The 17,698-nt window shown below is 45.5% G+C and overlaps 1 protein-coding gene across 5 annotated transcripts in view; it reads left to right on the top strand.

Moving 5' to 3' along the window:
• The first annotated feature begins 7,812 nt into the window (after nucleotides 1-7,812).
• Nucleotides 7,813-17,698, top strand: part of FMNL3 (formin like 3) — a 120,722-nt gene continuing 110,836 nt past the window's right edge. For 4 of the 5 annotated variants that reach the window (XR_012083908.2, XM_072990832.2, XM_072990834.2 and 1 more), the window contains exon 1: nucleotides 7,923-8,177. Coding sequence is in view for 4 of the 5 variants with exons in the window: in XM_072990832.2 (XP_072846933.1) it covers nucleotides 8,061-8,177 (117 nt within the window). In the remaining variant the exon portion in view is untranslated. Of the gene's footprint in view, nucleotides 8,178-17,698 lie in introns of all 5 variants that reach the window. The other variant, XM_072990831.2, reaches the window with a different exon arrangement.

Here is a 17,698-nt window from a genome sequence, read left to right as displayed (position 1 = left end):
ACAGTGATTTAAGAAGGATATTGAAAAACTGGTATGTTTCCAGTAGCATCAATGCTTAATGCCAAAATGCCACAGATTTATTTCAAAGAGGGCAATGAACATACCCTGAAGATCTAGTCCTGCGAGGAAATGCTGAAAGATCTGGGCTTGTCTAGCCCTTAGAAGTGACAATTGCAAGATGAAACAATTGCCTACTTCAACTATACTTGAAAGGTTGTCAGTGGTGCAAATTTCTTTGCTCTTGTTCAAAGTATTTGGATCCAAAACACTGGGCTCTGATATGAAAAATGAGGAGGGAGGGATTTTGGCAAACCATTAAGGAGAAGTTCCTTACAGTATGACTTGTTGGCCAACTTTTGATTAGGAGGAATTTTTAAGGCAAAGTAGGTGGCCTCCTATCAAGGATGCTGTAGGAGTGGCTTTCTTGTGTTGCCTGGAGCTGCAGCCAGAGGCATTTGAGGTGTCTTCGAGCTCTTATGATTGTATAATCATCACTGCTGAAGCAAAGATAAATGAGAGAAATACGGTAGAACATTTTGTAACATGAAAAGTTGCATTTAAATGGTTAATTATTTATCTTCAGAGATTGAGGGGCTTGCAACAAAAATATTGGTATGTACTGTCAAGTCAAAATTAAGATATGACCCTCATGGAGTTTTCAAGATAAGAGACCTTTAAGGAGTTACTGTGTCTCACTAGTTCCACTTTCCAATTGAGTTTTCATAACCAAGTAGGGTTTTGAACCCAGGCCTTCTGAATCCTAGTCCATCACTCTGTCTACTACACCACATGGGGTAATCAATCAACAATGCTGCTCGTTCACTAATACACATGTTCTTAAATGGTAAACACGGGGAGAAATTGTCCATAGGGACTGTCATAGAACCAAAGCTATCTTTCCTTGATGCCATGCATTTTCTTCGGGGCAATTTAACAGCTCAAGATATTTACTCAGAAGCATGTTTCCCTGTGTTCACTAGGACTTGATTCTAATAGGATTATTGTCTAAGGCTAAACTAAACAATCTTGCTCAAAATACGACTCCCCCAATACAGAGCTAAGAAGACTGATATGATGGAATGTCCTGTTGAGCTCAGTAATACTGTCTTTCAGGCAAATATGGCTTGCTTCCAAGTAAATATACTCCAAAAATATTCTAAGTCATTATACGTGCAGTTTGCCTGGTGTATAGATCAAACTGTGTCTTGCCTATCCGTAGGCATGCCTAGTGACAATCTCTGAATATGCACCAATATGCCTTTTGAAAGTTACTTTATGGGCCTGATTAGTTCCAGAATGGCAGGTTACTCCTTTCATCAAATCTGAAACATATAAGAGTCAACATTTACCCTTCACCCAGGTCACTAGACTTGAACTATATACAGCAAGTGTGTTTGCCCCCATACGCTCTGGCATTTGCAGTGGCAAGCAGAGATCTGTTTGCAAACACACAATGAACTTGCAGTGCTGAGCCCCACAGAAGGGATGCAAGGCTCACATATCAAATTTGCAGATGACACAAAACTGAGTAGAATAGCTCATCCTCTGGAAAACTGAAACAAAATTCAAAATGATCTGGATAGGCTAAAGCACTGGGCTGGAAACAACAGGATGAAATTTAACAGGGACAAATGCAAAGTACTACACCTAGGGGAAAAAGAAACAAAACACTCAGGTACAAGGCGGGGGATACTTGGCTCAGTAATACTATATATGTGAGAAGGATCTTAGAATTGTTGTAGATCACCAGCTGAATATGAGCCAACAATGTGATGCAGCTGCAAAAAAAAAAAAAAAAAAAAAAAAAAAGGCAAAGGCCATTTTAGTCTTTGTTAACAGATGTATAGTCTCCAAACTAGGTGAACTACTTGTTTCCCTCTATTTCGGACTGGTTTAAGTCTCATGTTGAGTACTGTCTCCAATTCTGGACACCACTCTTTAAGAAGGATTCAAACAAACTGGAGCAAGTTCAGAGCAGGTCAGTGGTTCTCAACCTTGGGTCCCCAGATGTTCTTGGACTACAATTCCAAGAAATCCTGTCCAGGGTAGCTAATGGTGAAGGCTTCTTAGAGTTTTATTCCAAGAACATCTAGGGACCCAATATTGAGAACCACTGAAGTAGAGCAGTAAAGGTGATCAGGATTGGAAACCAAGCCCTGTGGAGAAAGGCTGAAAGAACTGGGCACATTTAGCCTTCAGAAATGAAGGCTGAGGGGAGATACAATAGCATTTTTCAAATATTTGAAAGGTAATCTTATAGAGGAGGGTCAGGACCTTTTCTCGATTATCCCAGACAGCAAGACACATAATAATGGGCTCAAGTTACAGGATGCCAAATATAAGCTAAATATCGGGGGGGGGGGATCCTAACTATTAAAGCAATTTGACAATGGAACCAATTACTGTACCTCAGGAGGTGGTGAGTGCTCCAGTGCTGGAGCCATTCTAGAGAAAATTAGACAACCATCTTTCAGAAATACTTTGATGTGGATTCCTGCATTAAGCAGGAGTTGGACTCGATTACCTTATAGGCCCCTTCCAACTCATTTATTCTGTGATTCTATGAATCTCACCATCTCTTGCTTTCAGAGAGGAGTCAAGGGGAGAGGGGAAGAAATCACTCTTTTTCTCCTCACAGCAAGATTGCTCTGTGTGAGATTTTATTCCCCCAACAGATCTTGCAGGAAATCTTGCAGACTTCTTAGAATGGTTTAATTGTCTTTTTATTTCCCTGGAAGAAATGATAAACTGTACTGGATTATTACAATTCCTGCACAGCGTAGCTTTTTTTCTTGCACAGGATTTACAAAAATGGGCATTAAGCTGCACAGAATTTGGCAGTTTTCTGTGCAGGACAACAGACAACAAACAGACAAATAAAATAAGACCAGGATGTTGTTTTCTTGTGATGTTGGGAAATCTCACTGTGTAAGATAGTTCTTCCCTAGCCGGGGGGGGGGGCGCTATTAGTGAAGGCGGGAAAGAGACACGGAGGCTCATCGTATAACCCAACATTAACAGTTTTATTATTATGGGAACTCAACTCCTGTGGATCAAACGGATCCTGCAAACACTGGTCAGACAATAAATGGTACCTCTTAGAATGTACAACTTGTGGTGCTTCTTGTTCTCCTAGTAAGGAGCCGGTCCGAACCTCTCAAGATCGGTCATAGGACGAAGGGGGGCACTCCGGACGGCACATACCGTTCCGCAACAAGGGTGCCTCGCCCAGTCGCCTTCCAAGGGTTTCTTCTGGAATTCCGGTCCAGGGCGTATCACCCTCCTCCCACCAGGGTGATTTCGTGGATAAACCGTTACAGTCCATTCTAGCGGGTCCAAAGTCTTTCCTCTGCCTCCTGAGAATATTGGGTCAGGAAGCAAACCTCCTCCCATAGCCAGATTAGGGAAACCGGCAGCAGCACCCACTGGGGTCTCGAATCTGAGCATGGGTTCCATTTGAACCCCTCGGCTTCTGCTCCTCTCCGGGTTCAGGTCAGTACAAAGTCTAAAAGCCCGCGCATTTTTCTCCTCTTTTATGTCCTCCCCGATTATTAAATCTAAATCCTCCCCTCCCTCCTCCACAAGACACACCTCTGATGGACTCTCTCCTATTACGTCTGTTTGATCTATTTCTATCAACACCCCCTCGGCACATCCACTCTCTTCTACCGCGTCTTTTTCCTCAGAGGACGGCGCACTCCTTGTCACTCCTTCACACACTGACATAAGGGTAAAGTCTCAGATGGTAGTGTCAGCACAGTGAACTCAGAAATTTGCCAGACAAATTATAAATTCTTTGAGTACCCAGCACATTTTTACTGTGTAGAGAGTACAGTGGTGCCTCACTAGACAGTTACCCCGCATGACAGTTTTTTTTTGCTAGACATTGACTTTTTGCGATTGCTATAGCGATTTGCAAAACAGTGATTCCTATGGGGGAATTTTGCTGGACAATGTTTGGTCCCTGCTTCACAAACCGATTTTCACTAGACGACGATTTTGACAGCTCTCTCTACGCTCACAAAACAAGTGTTTTTGGGACCTAAGATTCGCAAGACAGCATTTTAAACAGCTGATCGGTGGTTCGCAAAGCGGCTTTCCTATGGCCAATCTTCGCTAGACAACGACGATTCTTCCCCATTGGAACGCATTAAACAGGTTTCAATGCATTCCAACGGGGAAATGCTTTTTGCTAGACAATGATTTCGCCAAACAGCGATTTCAGTGGAACGGATTATCATCATCTAAGCGAGGCACCACTGTACCTGCTAAATTTGGAGGGGTGGTTTCTGTTTTGTGGTAAGAGACATGGCTGATTGGGGCATCGTAATGGAGGACAAAGAAATGACCAATGTGGGTATAATCCACAACCGTCATCTTCTGCCCCAGCAGGTGAAGCATTAGGTGAAGTGAAGCACCTGTCTCAGGTAATACAGATGCTGGCAGAGCATCTCTTCCACTCCCTGATTCCTCTTCTCAACCTCTAGCTATTTCCAGCTCATGGAAAACAAGAGTTGTGCATGCCACCAAGTCTGTACTGTACCCTTTAAATCAACTCGCTGCCCACAAGTTATGCAAGAGGATCCCGTCCCATTGATCATGTTGAGTGTAATCATCAATTTGTGGAGTGGAGGGGGAATATTGTATTTTTCTCAGGCAGCAAAATGTCTTGGGTCAGCCCAGATTTCCTTGCATAGCCCTCCTTCATGAAGTGAAGGAGGACTATGTTCATAAGTGGACCTGATCATAAGAGTTTGGAGAGAAGTGGGTGGATATCAGTGCTAAAAACAGGGTTTGGAAAAGTTATTTTTTGGATTGTATCTCCCTAGAATATCCTAGCCAACATACCCAGCTCGGGGAGTCTGGGTAAGCAAGCTTTTCTGGCTCAATGTATGGGAGGAAAAGGTGTGAACACTTGTATTTCTCAACCATAGCTAACTGGGGAATTTTGACAGTTGTAGTTTTAAAAACCCACAACTCTAATGGGAAGAACAGTCACAGAGCCTTAATGACATCTGCCTGCTCCAACCTTGTCCTGACTTTATCTAATTGCTGTCAGAATCACACACTCCTCCTGGCAGCTTCAGCAACAATAGGTAAGATGGGTCATCCTAAAAATGAGTAGAAACCCATTAATTGCCCTGCCTTTTGACCATAGCAGAGAACCATTTGAATGTTCTATCACAGGCTAGTCATGCCCACATATCTGCATGTTTTGGCTAGGCAGCACATATATCTGCAAGCTAATGCACATTTTTCACACACTATGGTTCCCTACTAAGATCAGCAATAGCATGTAAGAAGCCACAGCATTTGATATACATATAGGGTAGAATCCGCTCCTGGAACATTCATCATCTGATGGAGCATCAACTGCCTGCTCTGTGAAGTTTGGGAAGTGTGAGTATGAGAGGTTGAGGAGGACTTGGAAAAGTTAATAAAGGAAAACTGAATAAAGAAAAGTGAGGGAGGAAGGTCCCAGCTCCTGCCAACCTAGCAGTTCGAAAGCATGTAAATGCAAGTAGATAAATAGGTACCACCTTGGTGGGAAGGTAATGGCGTTTTGTGTCTAGTCACGCTAGCCAGGTGACCACAGAAACTGTCTACGGACAAACAATGGCTCTACAGCTTGGAGACGGGGATGAGCACCACCCCCTGGAGTCCGACACAACTGGACTAAATGCCAAGGGGAACCTTTACCTTATTCATGGTTTACCCTTCTCTTCCTCTGGGGTCTCCCTGGGACTGCGCACCTTGCCGAAGGCCAGACAGGCTGGCTGTTATTGTAGGAGGCGCAGTGGGAGAATCAAATTCCTAACCTGTGTTCGCAGCCATTAGCAGGTGATAGTGAGGTGACAGATGCCAGCTCTGCCACTGGCCCCAATTCTGTCACCTGAGGCGACTGCCTTGTTCTGGCTAATGATGAGGCCAGCCCTGGACAAGAAAGAGGGTTACTGTATTAGCACGGTCATTTGGCCCTGGGCCTCAATGGGCCAGGAGGGTGGGTTCACCTTAACCAAGGGTGCATCACTGCCAGCCATTCTACAGATTTAAAAAGTAAACAGATCACACACCATTCTTTACATTTAAATATGTTTTATCCCTCTTCCCAAAGAACTAGTGGGCTTCATCTGAAATGCGAACTGGCCCAGGCTCTTCTGAGCTCTCAGCTACTCTGACCCTGCATTGTTTGCAAGAAGAAGGATCTACATGTGCTCTTCTAAAAATGGGGGAATAATGATGAATCATAGAGAAATGAAGTTGGAAGGGGCCTATATAAGGCCACGGAGTCCAACTCCCTGCTCAGTGTTGTTTGCCATCCACTATAACAAATGGGCGCTCCTTTCCCGCTGCTCCTTTGAAACCAATGGGCAGGGAAAAGAAATGGCTGACCGACGGCCGCTCTCTGAGAGTCGGGACTCCACCGGCAGGGGGCAGCCTTTCGTCTCCTTGCGGCTAACGCCGGATGCTTGCTATTAAGTGGGCTGGGTGGGGAAACGGCTCCCTTTGTGTCTTTCTCGACTTCAGTTTACTGCCAACTTCCAAACTTTGGCGGGGCGGAGGGTTTTTTTTTCCCCCGAAGCGGGAGGGGGGGAAATGGGAAGCGATTCTGGTTTGAATTGTTTGTTTTCCGCTTTCAGTCCCCTGCTGACTGTCTTTCTGATTTTTTTTTTTGCCTCGATTCTAAACCTGATCGGAGTAAGTGCCCAATGATGGCTTTTCTATGTTCGGACTTAACTCCTATGTAAACGTGCATAGGAAAGCGGCCGCCTTGATTTATGGCCAGATGCTAACCGAATTTGCTCAGAATGCCCCCAGATTTTAGAGGTCTGCCGCCGAATGCAAGAGATGAAACCCGGACCCAGTGCTTCTCGATCACGCAGAATTCGGGGGTGGGGGGTTAGAGGCACTGAGATCTGTACGATTTATACGAAACAAACATAGCTAGGATCCCACCGTTTTACTATACAATTCGCAAAGTCACTTTCTTTTCCTATAAATCGAAGCAGGCAGAAGAAGTGTTTTAAAGAGATGATGATCTTCCTTCCTCCCCCCCATAGATGTAGCAGTTTTTAGTGCGTTGCAGCAAATACACCGACAGAACCCTGCTGCATCCTCAAGACGACTGCGTTTATGATAGGAACCGCTTCTACGGCTGCCAAGCCTATCTACGCACACTTGCTTGGACTCCATGGGCCTTTCTTCTGGCTGCCTCCAGAACACACCGGTGCTGAAGCAACCTGTCCTTGGATTCGGTCTTGAATCCTGAAGGCCATTTAATCTAGATTGGCGACGGTAACTGTTCAGCGATCCCAAGGCATCCTTTATGCATTTTAGTAGATTGGTAGACCGGGCAATCCAGGTTGATGTCGCTGCCCCCCCCGCCCCCAGCGCAGTCCCTCGCCGGCGACTTTGTTCAGCAGTTAGACCTCAACTTCGTTTCTTCGGAAGTTATGCCCCGATAAAATCAAGGGTTTTTGTTTTTGTTGTTCCCACGTAAGCGTGTCTACTCGGGCGGGCCTTAACAAGGGAGAGGAGCCGCCTTCACGCCGGGACAGCGTGGCGGGAACAGCGCGATCCCCGGTGGGCGTTTGTTCGGAAGCCGTTGTCCATGGCTTGCCCGCGCTTTAGCCTGGAGGGGGTCAGGCAGGTCCTGAGGACGCGCCCGCGTTGAGCCCAGACGCGCATCTAACGCGGGCCGAAAGGGAGGGAGGGAGGGACGGGGGGGCTGACCGGGTGGGAGGGGAGACGCCACATGTGGGCAGAAGATTTGAGGAGGGGCGGAGGCGCCTCTCGGGAGGGAGGGAGGAAAGGAGGGAGGGAAGGAGCCGCTCTTCGTTTTCCGTCGGCTGGGCGGGAGATGGCTCCGGGCGGGCGGTGCTGGGGGCGGGCTCGGCAGCCCCGTCCTGTCCCAGGCTGGGCGACGGAGGGAACGAGGGAGGGACTGCGAGGCAGCCGCCGCCGCCGCCGCCTCCTGGCCACGGCGGCTCCGTTTCGCGCGGGGACACCCAAGGAGGGTTGAGCCGCCCCCGCCTCCCCGGGAGCCGCCTGGGCCGGGGATGGGAAATACGGAGAGCGGGGAACCGGGCGGGGGGTCCGGGCTCTTGCCGCCCCCGCCGGGGAAAGTGCCCATGCCGGATCAAGGGGAGCTGGAAGAGAGATTCGCGATGGTGCTGGTGAGAGACCCTCCCCTTCTCTCTCTCTCTCTTTCTCTCTCTCTCCCCCCCCCGACCCCTCATCTAGTTCCCTCGCTCACACCCCCGAGTCAGCCCCCGCCGTGAGTCGATTCGCTGCGAGGCTCTCCGGGGGGGGGGGCATCGTCCCGATTCCGCTCCGTTTCCCGACCGACCCGCTCTCCTGCAGGAAGGGCTGGAGACCGCCAACCACACGGCGCTTTCCTCCCCCGCCCCCAACTTCCCCAGACATGATTCCTGGCCCCGTCAGAGATGGGACCCTCTGCTCGGAATCCTTTTTTTCCCTACTCTTTTTCTTCCATGGGTTTCTTAAAAAGATCTGCTGGCTGCCTGCATCGCCTCCGGTTGTTCTGCAGCTCACCCGCTTCTCGCCTGGTCGGTTGCCGTTCTCTCTAGCCTGTTTCTTTTGCCACCCCACAACCCACCCATCTCGAATACTCGCTGCTGATGTGATCCAGTCCAATGTCCTTCCAATCCGCCGTTTTTCCCCCCAACCCCGTAGATCCATAAGTATTTAGAGTCCTTGATCCTCCCTCCTCAAAGATAGTTGGAGGAACTCTTTCCAGCTAGATAGATCCCTGATTGGATTTCAGATGTATTATTCCACCCCTGCCCCCTCACGAAACACATTTCTCAAGTTGTCCACCAATAGATCCTAGGTAGTTTCCTTTTTTAAAAAAAATTATCTCAGATCTTCCTGACTTTTGATTCAGACAGATTCCAAGTCCTTCTGGTAGAAACCTGGCAGATGCTTTATACCAGGCAGAGGGTTGGATGGGTCAGGTATCTGGATTCCTCCAACGGACCCATGCCAGTACCTGTGATCCCCGGTGAGGGGCACAGAGGTAGCTCCTTCCCTCCTCCTCCTCCTCCTCCTTTTGTCCTGTCTTCCTCAGCCGGGCAGCCTCCACACTGCCACAGCGGCCACCCTCCCGAGCCAGCATGGCCCACAGCCATTTTAGTAGGAGATGGTGGGAATGGGACGTTCAGCTTGCCTTTACCCACTTGGCGCGGGGAAGTCAGAATTTAAGTGAAAACAAACGTGTGGATTAGCCTTGCCCCTTTCCTTCTCAGCTCGATGTTAGACAACTGTAGTCCTAAATTATCAGCTCTGGAGGGTTCAGTTCTTGTTCTCACTTCTTCTTAGAACTCATGTGATGGAACCCTTAGCACTTTTGCTGTCCTCGATTCTTCCTATATAACACAGCCTGGAGAAAATCTGTTTTGCCTACAGTTTCCAAGAACCCCCCCACTAGACATGCTGATAGTGGGGTTTATGGGATTTGTAGTCTTTCCTCAGCACTACTAGTATATAGAGGTAAATAGAACTGCATGCCTGCTTACCCATACAGTAGTACTTGACTTCTGCTGGATCCACGCTGTTCTTTGGAATCGTAACCATCTTTATTTCATGGGTTGGTCTCTCTCTACCCTCTGGTATCCATGGGCCTCAACGCCATTCAAGACTTTGGCTTGCCCTCTCCTTCCCCTGCTGTGAACCATTTGGGTGAGGACTGGCATTGGCAGGGCTGTGGAATGCCCACGTCTCCCTTTATCACTTTCATTGTTTGGTATGTGCAACCACATGGGTTGTTCATCTCTAATACAGCAGAGGAGGGCAGGGGGCATTGTTTGCAAATGACAAGATTCATCACCTTTACACATACTTCTAACCTATGAATGAAAGGAAGGCAATTCTGCCTGGTCAGCTGCTGTTGACACCGTTGCCTGACAAGGGATCAGAGGTCCGTGCAGAAGCAGAGTCCATGATCACCGGAAGCCAGGACTGGCTGGTACTGTCTCTCCTTTAGCGCATATTGAGCGGGGAAATGTTCCATTTGTGTGTGGCAGGCATGTGCACGGGGGTGGATGCCTGGCCCTATATTTGTGGCATGACTTTACATGATCACTTTAATGGGATTTGCTTGATCTTTTTTGGTGTAATCCTGGTCAGAAATGCAAGCCCCACTGAAAATGAAGCTAGAGACTACAGAAATTAGACTTAACCTACTTTAGAGACACTTTTTCTAACATAGGTCTTGCTTTCTAGAAGCCTTTTTTAGGGATAGCTTAACAGTGGTTGGAGTCTTCCGTCGGGATCTTGATTAGAGGCTACCAGATGTTTTAAAATTAGATCAATGCATCATCATGACACTGTTCCAATCGGTCTGTAGGATGTGTTTCTGGGAATGTACCCAAGGCGTGGTCATAGCCTTAACCTGTATTAAGGATTTCAATAGGGCAGCTCTACCATTAGGGAGAGTGAGGCAGCTGATTCAGCTAGCAGATGACGTTGGCAGCACATTTAGCTTCTCAGTTTCCCTCCACTCCTGAGCTCCTGTGCCCTTCTCCTTTCTGCTACGGCAGAGCTATGCCTGTGCCACTTGCCCTGCCCTCGAGGCCTGGTGCCCTCAAGGAGGATCTTTCTCCCTTGCCAGCATTGAAGTAAAGTTTATCTGCCACTCCATTCTGGAAGTCCAACAGGGATGTAAGCATCACGTCTTTGGCATCAAGACATGAAATGTCTTGGACTGGATCCAGGAGGCTGGTGACAGCAGCAAAGTAGAACAGTCCATTCCATAAAAAACAAAATCCCAAGGGATAGAGAGGGACCTTGTATTTTCTTCTTATAGAAAGGAAGAGATGGATCATTTCTAGGGACACTTATGGGAAGTAGAATGATGTTTGAGAACTGAATGACACCTCCTTTTAAAAAGTGTTTTTCCCCCTGTGATGTTTAGATCCTACTCTTCCTTCAAGGAGTGTGTGGTTCTGACCCATTATGTTTTTCCTCAAAGAAACCCCATGAAGAAGGTCCGCTTGAAAGATCCAGGTCCCATACAGGCATTTGCAAACAATTTATTGGAGAGTCAGAGAAGAGAAATGACCCCTATTTCCAGACCTCTCATGCTTGGAGAGCTTTCTAAGGGAGAACCTTCGCCAGTTCACCTGAAGACACTTAGAAACTTCTGTGCAGCTGGCGGTGTGAAGTCCTTGATGGCGTGGGAGTTTCTAAATGCCTTCAACTCCACAGGTGATGCTCTCTCCTTCTGATCCCTCTGCTCACTGCACGAAGTCTGAGACTGTCGGGGTGGAGGGTGAGGGAGTTGAGGCGGCGTGACCCAACCTTTCCCTCCATACTTTCTGAGGACATGGGGAGATACCCACCTGAAGTGACTGCCCCAGAGATGTCGAGCGATTACAATGGCTGAGGGAGCATTTGCACTTGGGTGTCCCCCATTCCTCATCCACCGTTCTAACTCAGGGGTGAGCGACTTTGTGGACTTCTAGGTGCTCCCATTATCCCTCCCCATTGGCCCTGTTTCTTGAGGCTAATGGGGACTGCAAGCAAACAATGTCTGGAGGGCAATATGTTTCCCTGGCATGGCTGTGACCACTATGCTATGTTGACTCTTACTGTGTGGAATGAAGGAGGCAGAATTTTGGGCTGAACCACTTCAGATAGTGTATGGATGGGTGAGGGGTATATTTCTGAGGCTGGCTTCACAGAAAAAAAATCCCTCGCTTAGCATGTAGCATGCTGGCAGATCAGGATAATACAAAGCTGTATTCTCGGATGCATTTGCTTACATGCTAAGTTTTTTGTGTGTGTATTTCCCCCTCCCAGCACCCTGTCCATAGTCTGACATGGTGCACTCCAATGTTTTACCTGATTATTCTTCATAATGACCAGCCAAAGCAGAGGGTGCTGCTTATACACTGCCCCATAGCACTTAAAGCACTCTTGGTGCAGTTTACAATTTAATTATGCAGGCTACACATACCCCCCCCGCCCCAGGTACTCAATTTGATGACCTCAGAAGGATGGAACACTGAGTCAGTCTTGAGCCAGTCAGGATTTAACTCGGGTATTGAGCAGAGTCATCACTGCAGTATGGCAGTTTAACCACTGTGCCGCAAAGCTCTTTCATTCTTCCTAATGACAAGTCAGCTTGCCAGCCTTCCAGGAGCTGGCGCCCTCCAGCTATTCTGGATGACAGCTGCCATCAGCTGCAGACAGCATGGCCAATTATGAGGCATGATGGGAGTTGTGGTCCAGCACCTCTGCAGGACACCAAGTCAAGGGAACACTAGCCAAGAATGAGGACTAGGCTTGGACTGTGAAGATCAAGCTTCAGAGTTCTACTCAGACGGGCTCCTGAGAATGAAAGGAAACTGGCCATATTGTGAGCCAGTGTCCAAAGCGTTCATATAGACACATTTCAAATATCCCTCTGGGCAGCACCGAGTGAACGTTGACCTCAGAGGTGCCATCCTGGAGCCCTCTTTCTCTTTGCAACATATGTGGATAGGCATACATTCTGAACAGGCCTGTGTTAATTGATTTTAAGGGCAAAATCTAAGAATTCTTGTTTTTCTGTTTTCCAGAGGGGGTTTTCTTTCAGTCTCATGAACCTTTGTAACAGAATTCTGGCATACAAGATGTAATTATTTGTGCGAAGCTTTCAAGGCTGCTGACAAGCCATTCAGTGTACTTGTTTTCTTGGGGGAAGGGGGGAATTTCCAGGGGACTTTTCCCCCTTCAACTCTGGAAAGTATGTTTGTGACAGGAAGCTGACAGCATGAGGCGCGTACATAGTTCCCAACTGTTTCTCCCCTGCCAGTGATGGGCACGAGGACTGTTTGAATAGTTCCATTTGTGCCCAGATATGGAGGAACGACTGCAATGTCTCAAAAACCACACAAGATGACACAGGGAACATAAGAAGTTTCCCTCATGCTGAGTCAGAGCATTGGTTGATATAGTCCCTTATGCATCACTGCAGCCTCCTCCAATTTGGCACCTTCTAGGGTTTTGTACTACATTCCCCTTCAATCCTAGGGATGCTGGGAAATGTAGTACTTCACACATAGAAGAAGCCAATTTAGAGAGAATTGGCTTGGTTGATACTATTCTGGCTTGCTTGTGGCCCCCTGGATCTGATTTGGATGCCAATTTGGTACATTGGATTGTATCAGCATTGGGTCTAGACCAAATTTGCCTCGTATATTTAATTTGTGCCCTGGATATGAATTGATGTATAACCCTTTCATTGACTTGTCTTGAGAAACCAAAACAAGCATGTTTTTTCTTTCTTTTTGTATTGATGCATAAAAAGTCTGGAAATAAGGTAGACCCTCGAGAGATGAGTAAGCCTTCTATATTTCAGATAGCTAGTTTCAAGGATTTACATAGAGGGAACCTGAAAGTTTGATTTTTTTCAAAGAAGGAAGGAAGGAAGGAAGGAAGGAAGGAAGGAAGGAAGGAAGGAAGGAAGGAAGGAAGGAAGGAAGGAAGGAAGGAAGGAAGGAAGGAAGGAAGGAAGGAAGGAAGGAAGGAAGGAAGGAAGGACGTTCAAGCAATTTGTGTTGTGTTCTATTCAGTTTGTGAATGCATTTATTCAAATCTGTCCACTTAGCTTTGATCTGGACCTCATACATTTGGTTCGAATCAGGCTGATTCAGTTAGTATTTCAGTATTTTTCCGAATCCAAGACACAATCCAAATATTCCAGTTACCCCTTTTAAATGGAAATGTCGGAGATGGAACATGACATCTTTCGTAAAACATGTACTGTTTTATTGACCAACAGTCCATAATAACCAGCACCCATGGTTTAATAACAGAGGTCCTTGTGGACTGGCAGGTAAAGGAAGATTAGCATTATGCTATGTTTGTCTTTGTGTCTTTCATCAGTGCTCATGTGCTTGAAGAAACAAGTCGGTGGAACTGTATTCTGATGTGAGTTAGAGTTGATAGAGAAAAAGCATAGACTGTGGACATAGATTTCAGCACCTTCAGATTCTTAGTATTTTTTTTCTTTATTATAAAAAGAGCAGGTTTTTAATCCTTATAGCTGTGAAAGCAGACGGGCACTGCCTCTGGAATCTCAGAGTAAGAACAGTCTGCCAGTAATGAGCCTGGACAGAGTAAGCTTCCATTGATTTCAAAGTTGGCCCTTATGCAGTGGTACAACCTTTTCTCTATATTTTGAATAGCAAAATTAGAATAAGTTATGAAACATAATAAACACTGCAGAATTTTTCAAAACAAAGTGTAAGCAGATTTGTTCAGTTTGTTTGACTTGCACAGGGGCACATGATTTCATTTTCCTGCTGCAGAATTTGAATTCTTTCGGTGCAGAATTCTGGGAGTCAGGCTGGCATGCATGCATGCGCAAGTAAACGCATGCTTCTACATCCAACCATCCATTTGGCAGGGAGATGGAAACTACACAATCAAGGCGCAGTCTGCTTTCATTAAAGTCTTCATTAAAGCCTGGGTTCAAATCCCCACTTGACCCTGGAATCTGACTGGGGATGTGGGACTGGTAAAACCACTCCTTAAATATCTCACTTATCTTGAAAGCTCTATGAAGATTGCTATAAGTTGGTTCTGACTTGACGGTACATAACAACAACAGCAGCAGCAGCAACAAAGACAAAAACAGCAATGAAATCCTCAAAGCTTCGCCTAGTAAAACCTTAGAGCTCTATGCAACTTGAAAAACACTAGCTAAAGAGACATTACTAAAGGTAGGGAGGCAGCTCTAGCCCAGATAGTTTGGGCATTGCTAGTAACATAAACGGCAGAGCCAGCTGAACCTGTCCTTTTGAGTATCTCTGCATTAAATGATATTTTTACGAGCAAACAGTGTTTTAACAGTGTTAATTTCATCTTGTCTTTTCTAAGTCTGATGTTGAGTGAAAAAGTAACTCAGTACCCATAGTCTTAATTTAATTCCTGGTTTTGAGTTCTTCAGCAGAGAGAAACCTTTTCTTTCTTTCTCCCCAGATGTTTTTGACTCTAGCACTCACATTTTTTTTCCATTGGCCATGCAATCTGAGGCTTCTGGAAGTTAAAGTCCAAAACATCTGGAGAGCCATACATTCCCCATTCCTGCTCTAATAATTCTACACTCCCTTGATCTATCTGTTTTCTAAACGAAAAAGTTTTCTAAACGAAAAAGTTACATCTCTTTAGCTTTGTCTTGTTTCATGTTGTCTACTCTTAACTTTGCTAGATCAATAGCCTAGCTTACAAGCATTTGTTTTTCACAAATGTTCCATTGACCTAGAAATGTGGAAATGCGCACGCGTCCACCTGCAGCAACCAAAGTTGACCCAACAAAGAATACGATTTTATTGAATTTCTGGCTTTTCTCCTTTCTTGTTAAGGGATGTGGAATCTAATAATTCTCTATTTGGCCATCTTCTGTTGTTATATTTGATGGGAAAAGAGATCCCAATTGTGTGTCTTTATAACATTATGAAAATTGAACGCAACTGCATAATTTACCTTGTTTTGCCTAATTTGACTGAATTTTGCAGACATTATTCTTTGACCAATGGGAATCTTACTGTAAGGGATCACAGTAATAATACTACTCCTTGGAATACTTTATAGTGCTATGTAAACTGAATGAGAAACCATTTCTCAGTCAATATAGATGCAGCAACCTCTTAAGTTTCTGAGGTTTCCTTATACATTGCTTACACACTTCCAAATGCTCTGTCTCATTCCAAAAAGGTTTATTTATATGTTACTGCTTGATTTAATGATTCTTTGCATGTTTACAAAGGCAATAAGAGTCATAGACAGCACACTGAGTTAGACAGGGGCGGGAACTTGATTCTCCACTGGATCTCTTTGAAGAAAAGCCAGCCTGTGTAACCCCGTACAAGCTGCATCACCCCAAAGTTGCTTCCAGGAGAAAGGAGTGATAGTGTACTTCTGAGTACGCTATGCATGTTTCTAAGTACAGCTTAAGATGCTGGAACTGACTTTTCAAGCCTTAAATGGCTTGGGCTCACCTTTCCCTGGGGAGATGATCTTCTTCCAGCCAAGCTCTCCTGGCCTTCGAAATGGACTAAAGGGGGGGGGGGGAAGGAGTCAAAACATCTCTCTACAAGCAGTGGCATTTGCTGTGGAGCTGTCCTGGCTTAGATCTTTGAAATTACCTTTCCAGGAAGGCCTGTCAGTGCTTTAGAAAATACTTTCCAATATATTTATTCCACAAAACTTTCAACACTTCTCTAAAAAAAAAATCCAGATTTTTAAAATACAGAAGAGGGGAGAGGTAGCAACCAATGGCAGCATTCTGTTGGCAGAAGGGCAAGCTGTACCAAAACTTGGGTGGGTAGGTGATCCCTTCTACCAAATACAGTCACCTCCCCATGTGTACCCCCAAAAGCAGGCCACAAGAGCTGAGGAGACCTGTGGATCTCTTTTAAGTGGTTCATAGGGCTGAAGAAAGGATGGGGATTAAATTTTCTTGTGACTGTCACTGGAACATTGAAGTTAACTCTGTGTCCACAATTGAGATCTCGTTCTCATAGTGATGGCAAATGGGGTGGGTGGAGGATGCTGATTTACAGCCGGCATAGGTTTACATCATTTCATTAATATATCCATTCTGTACTGAGTATCTGTGTCTGTGTTTCTCTGTATATAATTTTAAACAATGTGGCCTAACAGCTGGCGTGTGTGTGTGTGTGTGTGTGTGTGTGAATTACATTCTTTAATATATATATATACAGTCAAACTATATATATATATATATATATAATTCAATGTGTATATCTATTAATTACATTGTTTAATATATATATATATATATTCAGTCAAACTACATAAATACATTTGACTGAAGGGTCGAATAGCGCTCCCAAGATTCCTTGTTCGGCATGCTCACTGCCTGTGGCACCTGGAGGAATGATTGACCAAAAACATATATTTTTTTCCTGAGCTCTGGCTTGGGGAGGATTCACAAGTTTTTCACATTCCAGCTTGGCTCTTAAGGTAGGATTGCTCTTTTGGGTGGCTAGAAACCAGGATCCTTAATTATTGGAAACAACCATTGGTAGCAACATTTAATACATATTAGTGAGTGTTGACTGTATTGTTCTAGCCAGCAGATTCAGAGCATTGGCTGGTTTATCAACCTGTAGGATTGGCTGATAGTGAGATTTATATTTCACCCTTCAGTCAAATTATTTGGTTACTGTTTCATTATTCAGGTAGCAATGAATCTGTCGAGAAATGAGTTCAAGTAGAAGACAGACAGATCTTACTTGCAAGCCCCACAGTGATGCTTTTCTAGCCAGTCCTCACAGAACATTTCCCTCTGGGTTGTGTTCTGTATTAATTGATAAAAGGCGACATTAACCCTTAAGGGGAGGCAGTGGAAGACAGGAGGGCCTGGAGTGCTTTGGTCCATGGGGTCACGAAGAGTTGGACACGACTTAACAACTAAACAACAAAAACCCTTAAGGTGCTAAAAATGTGGGAAAGTGCTGGATCTGATCTGTACAGAGTGGAAACCCACAAAGGCTTGGATGAGAGTGGAACAAGCTGAATTTGGCAGGCATTGTTTCAGCTCAGAGTTGTAAGTGTAAGCCTAGATCTTGAGTCTGAAAAATTCATTTTTTAGACTGCAACTCCCAGAATCCTTGGCTGTTTGAGGCACTCGGGAAGTTGTAGTTCAATAAATATTGCTTTT

This window comes from Pogona vitticeps, chromosome 2 (genome assembly GCF_051106095.1).
Source record: "Pogona vitticeps strain Pit_001003342236 chromosome 2, PviZW2.1, whole genome shotgun sequence".
Taxonomy (NCBI): domain Eukaryota; kingdom Metazoa; phylum Chordata; class Lepidosauria; order Squamata; family Agamidae; genus Pogona; species Pogona vitticeps.
This window is presented reverse-complemented; position numbering and strand designations above follow the sequence as displayed.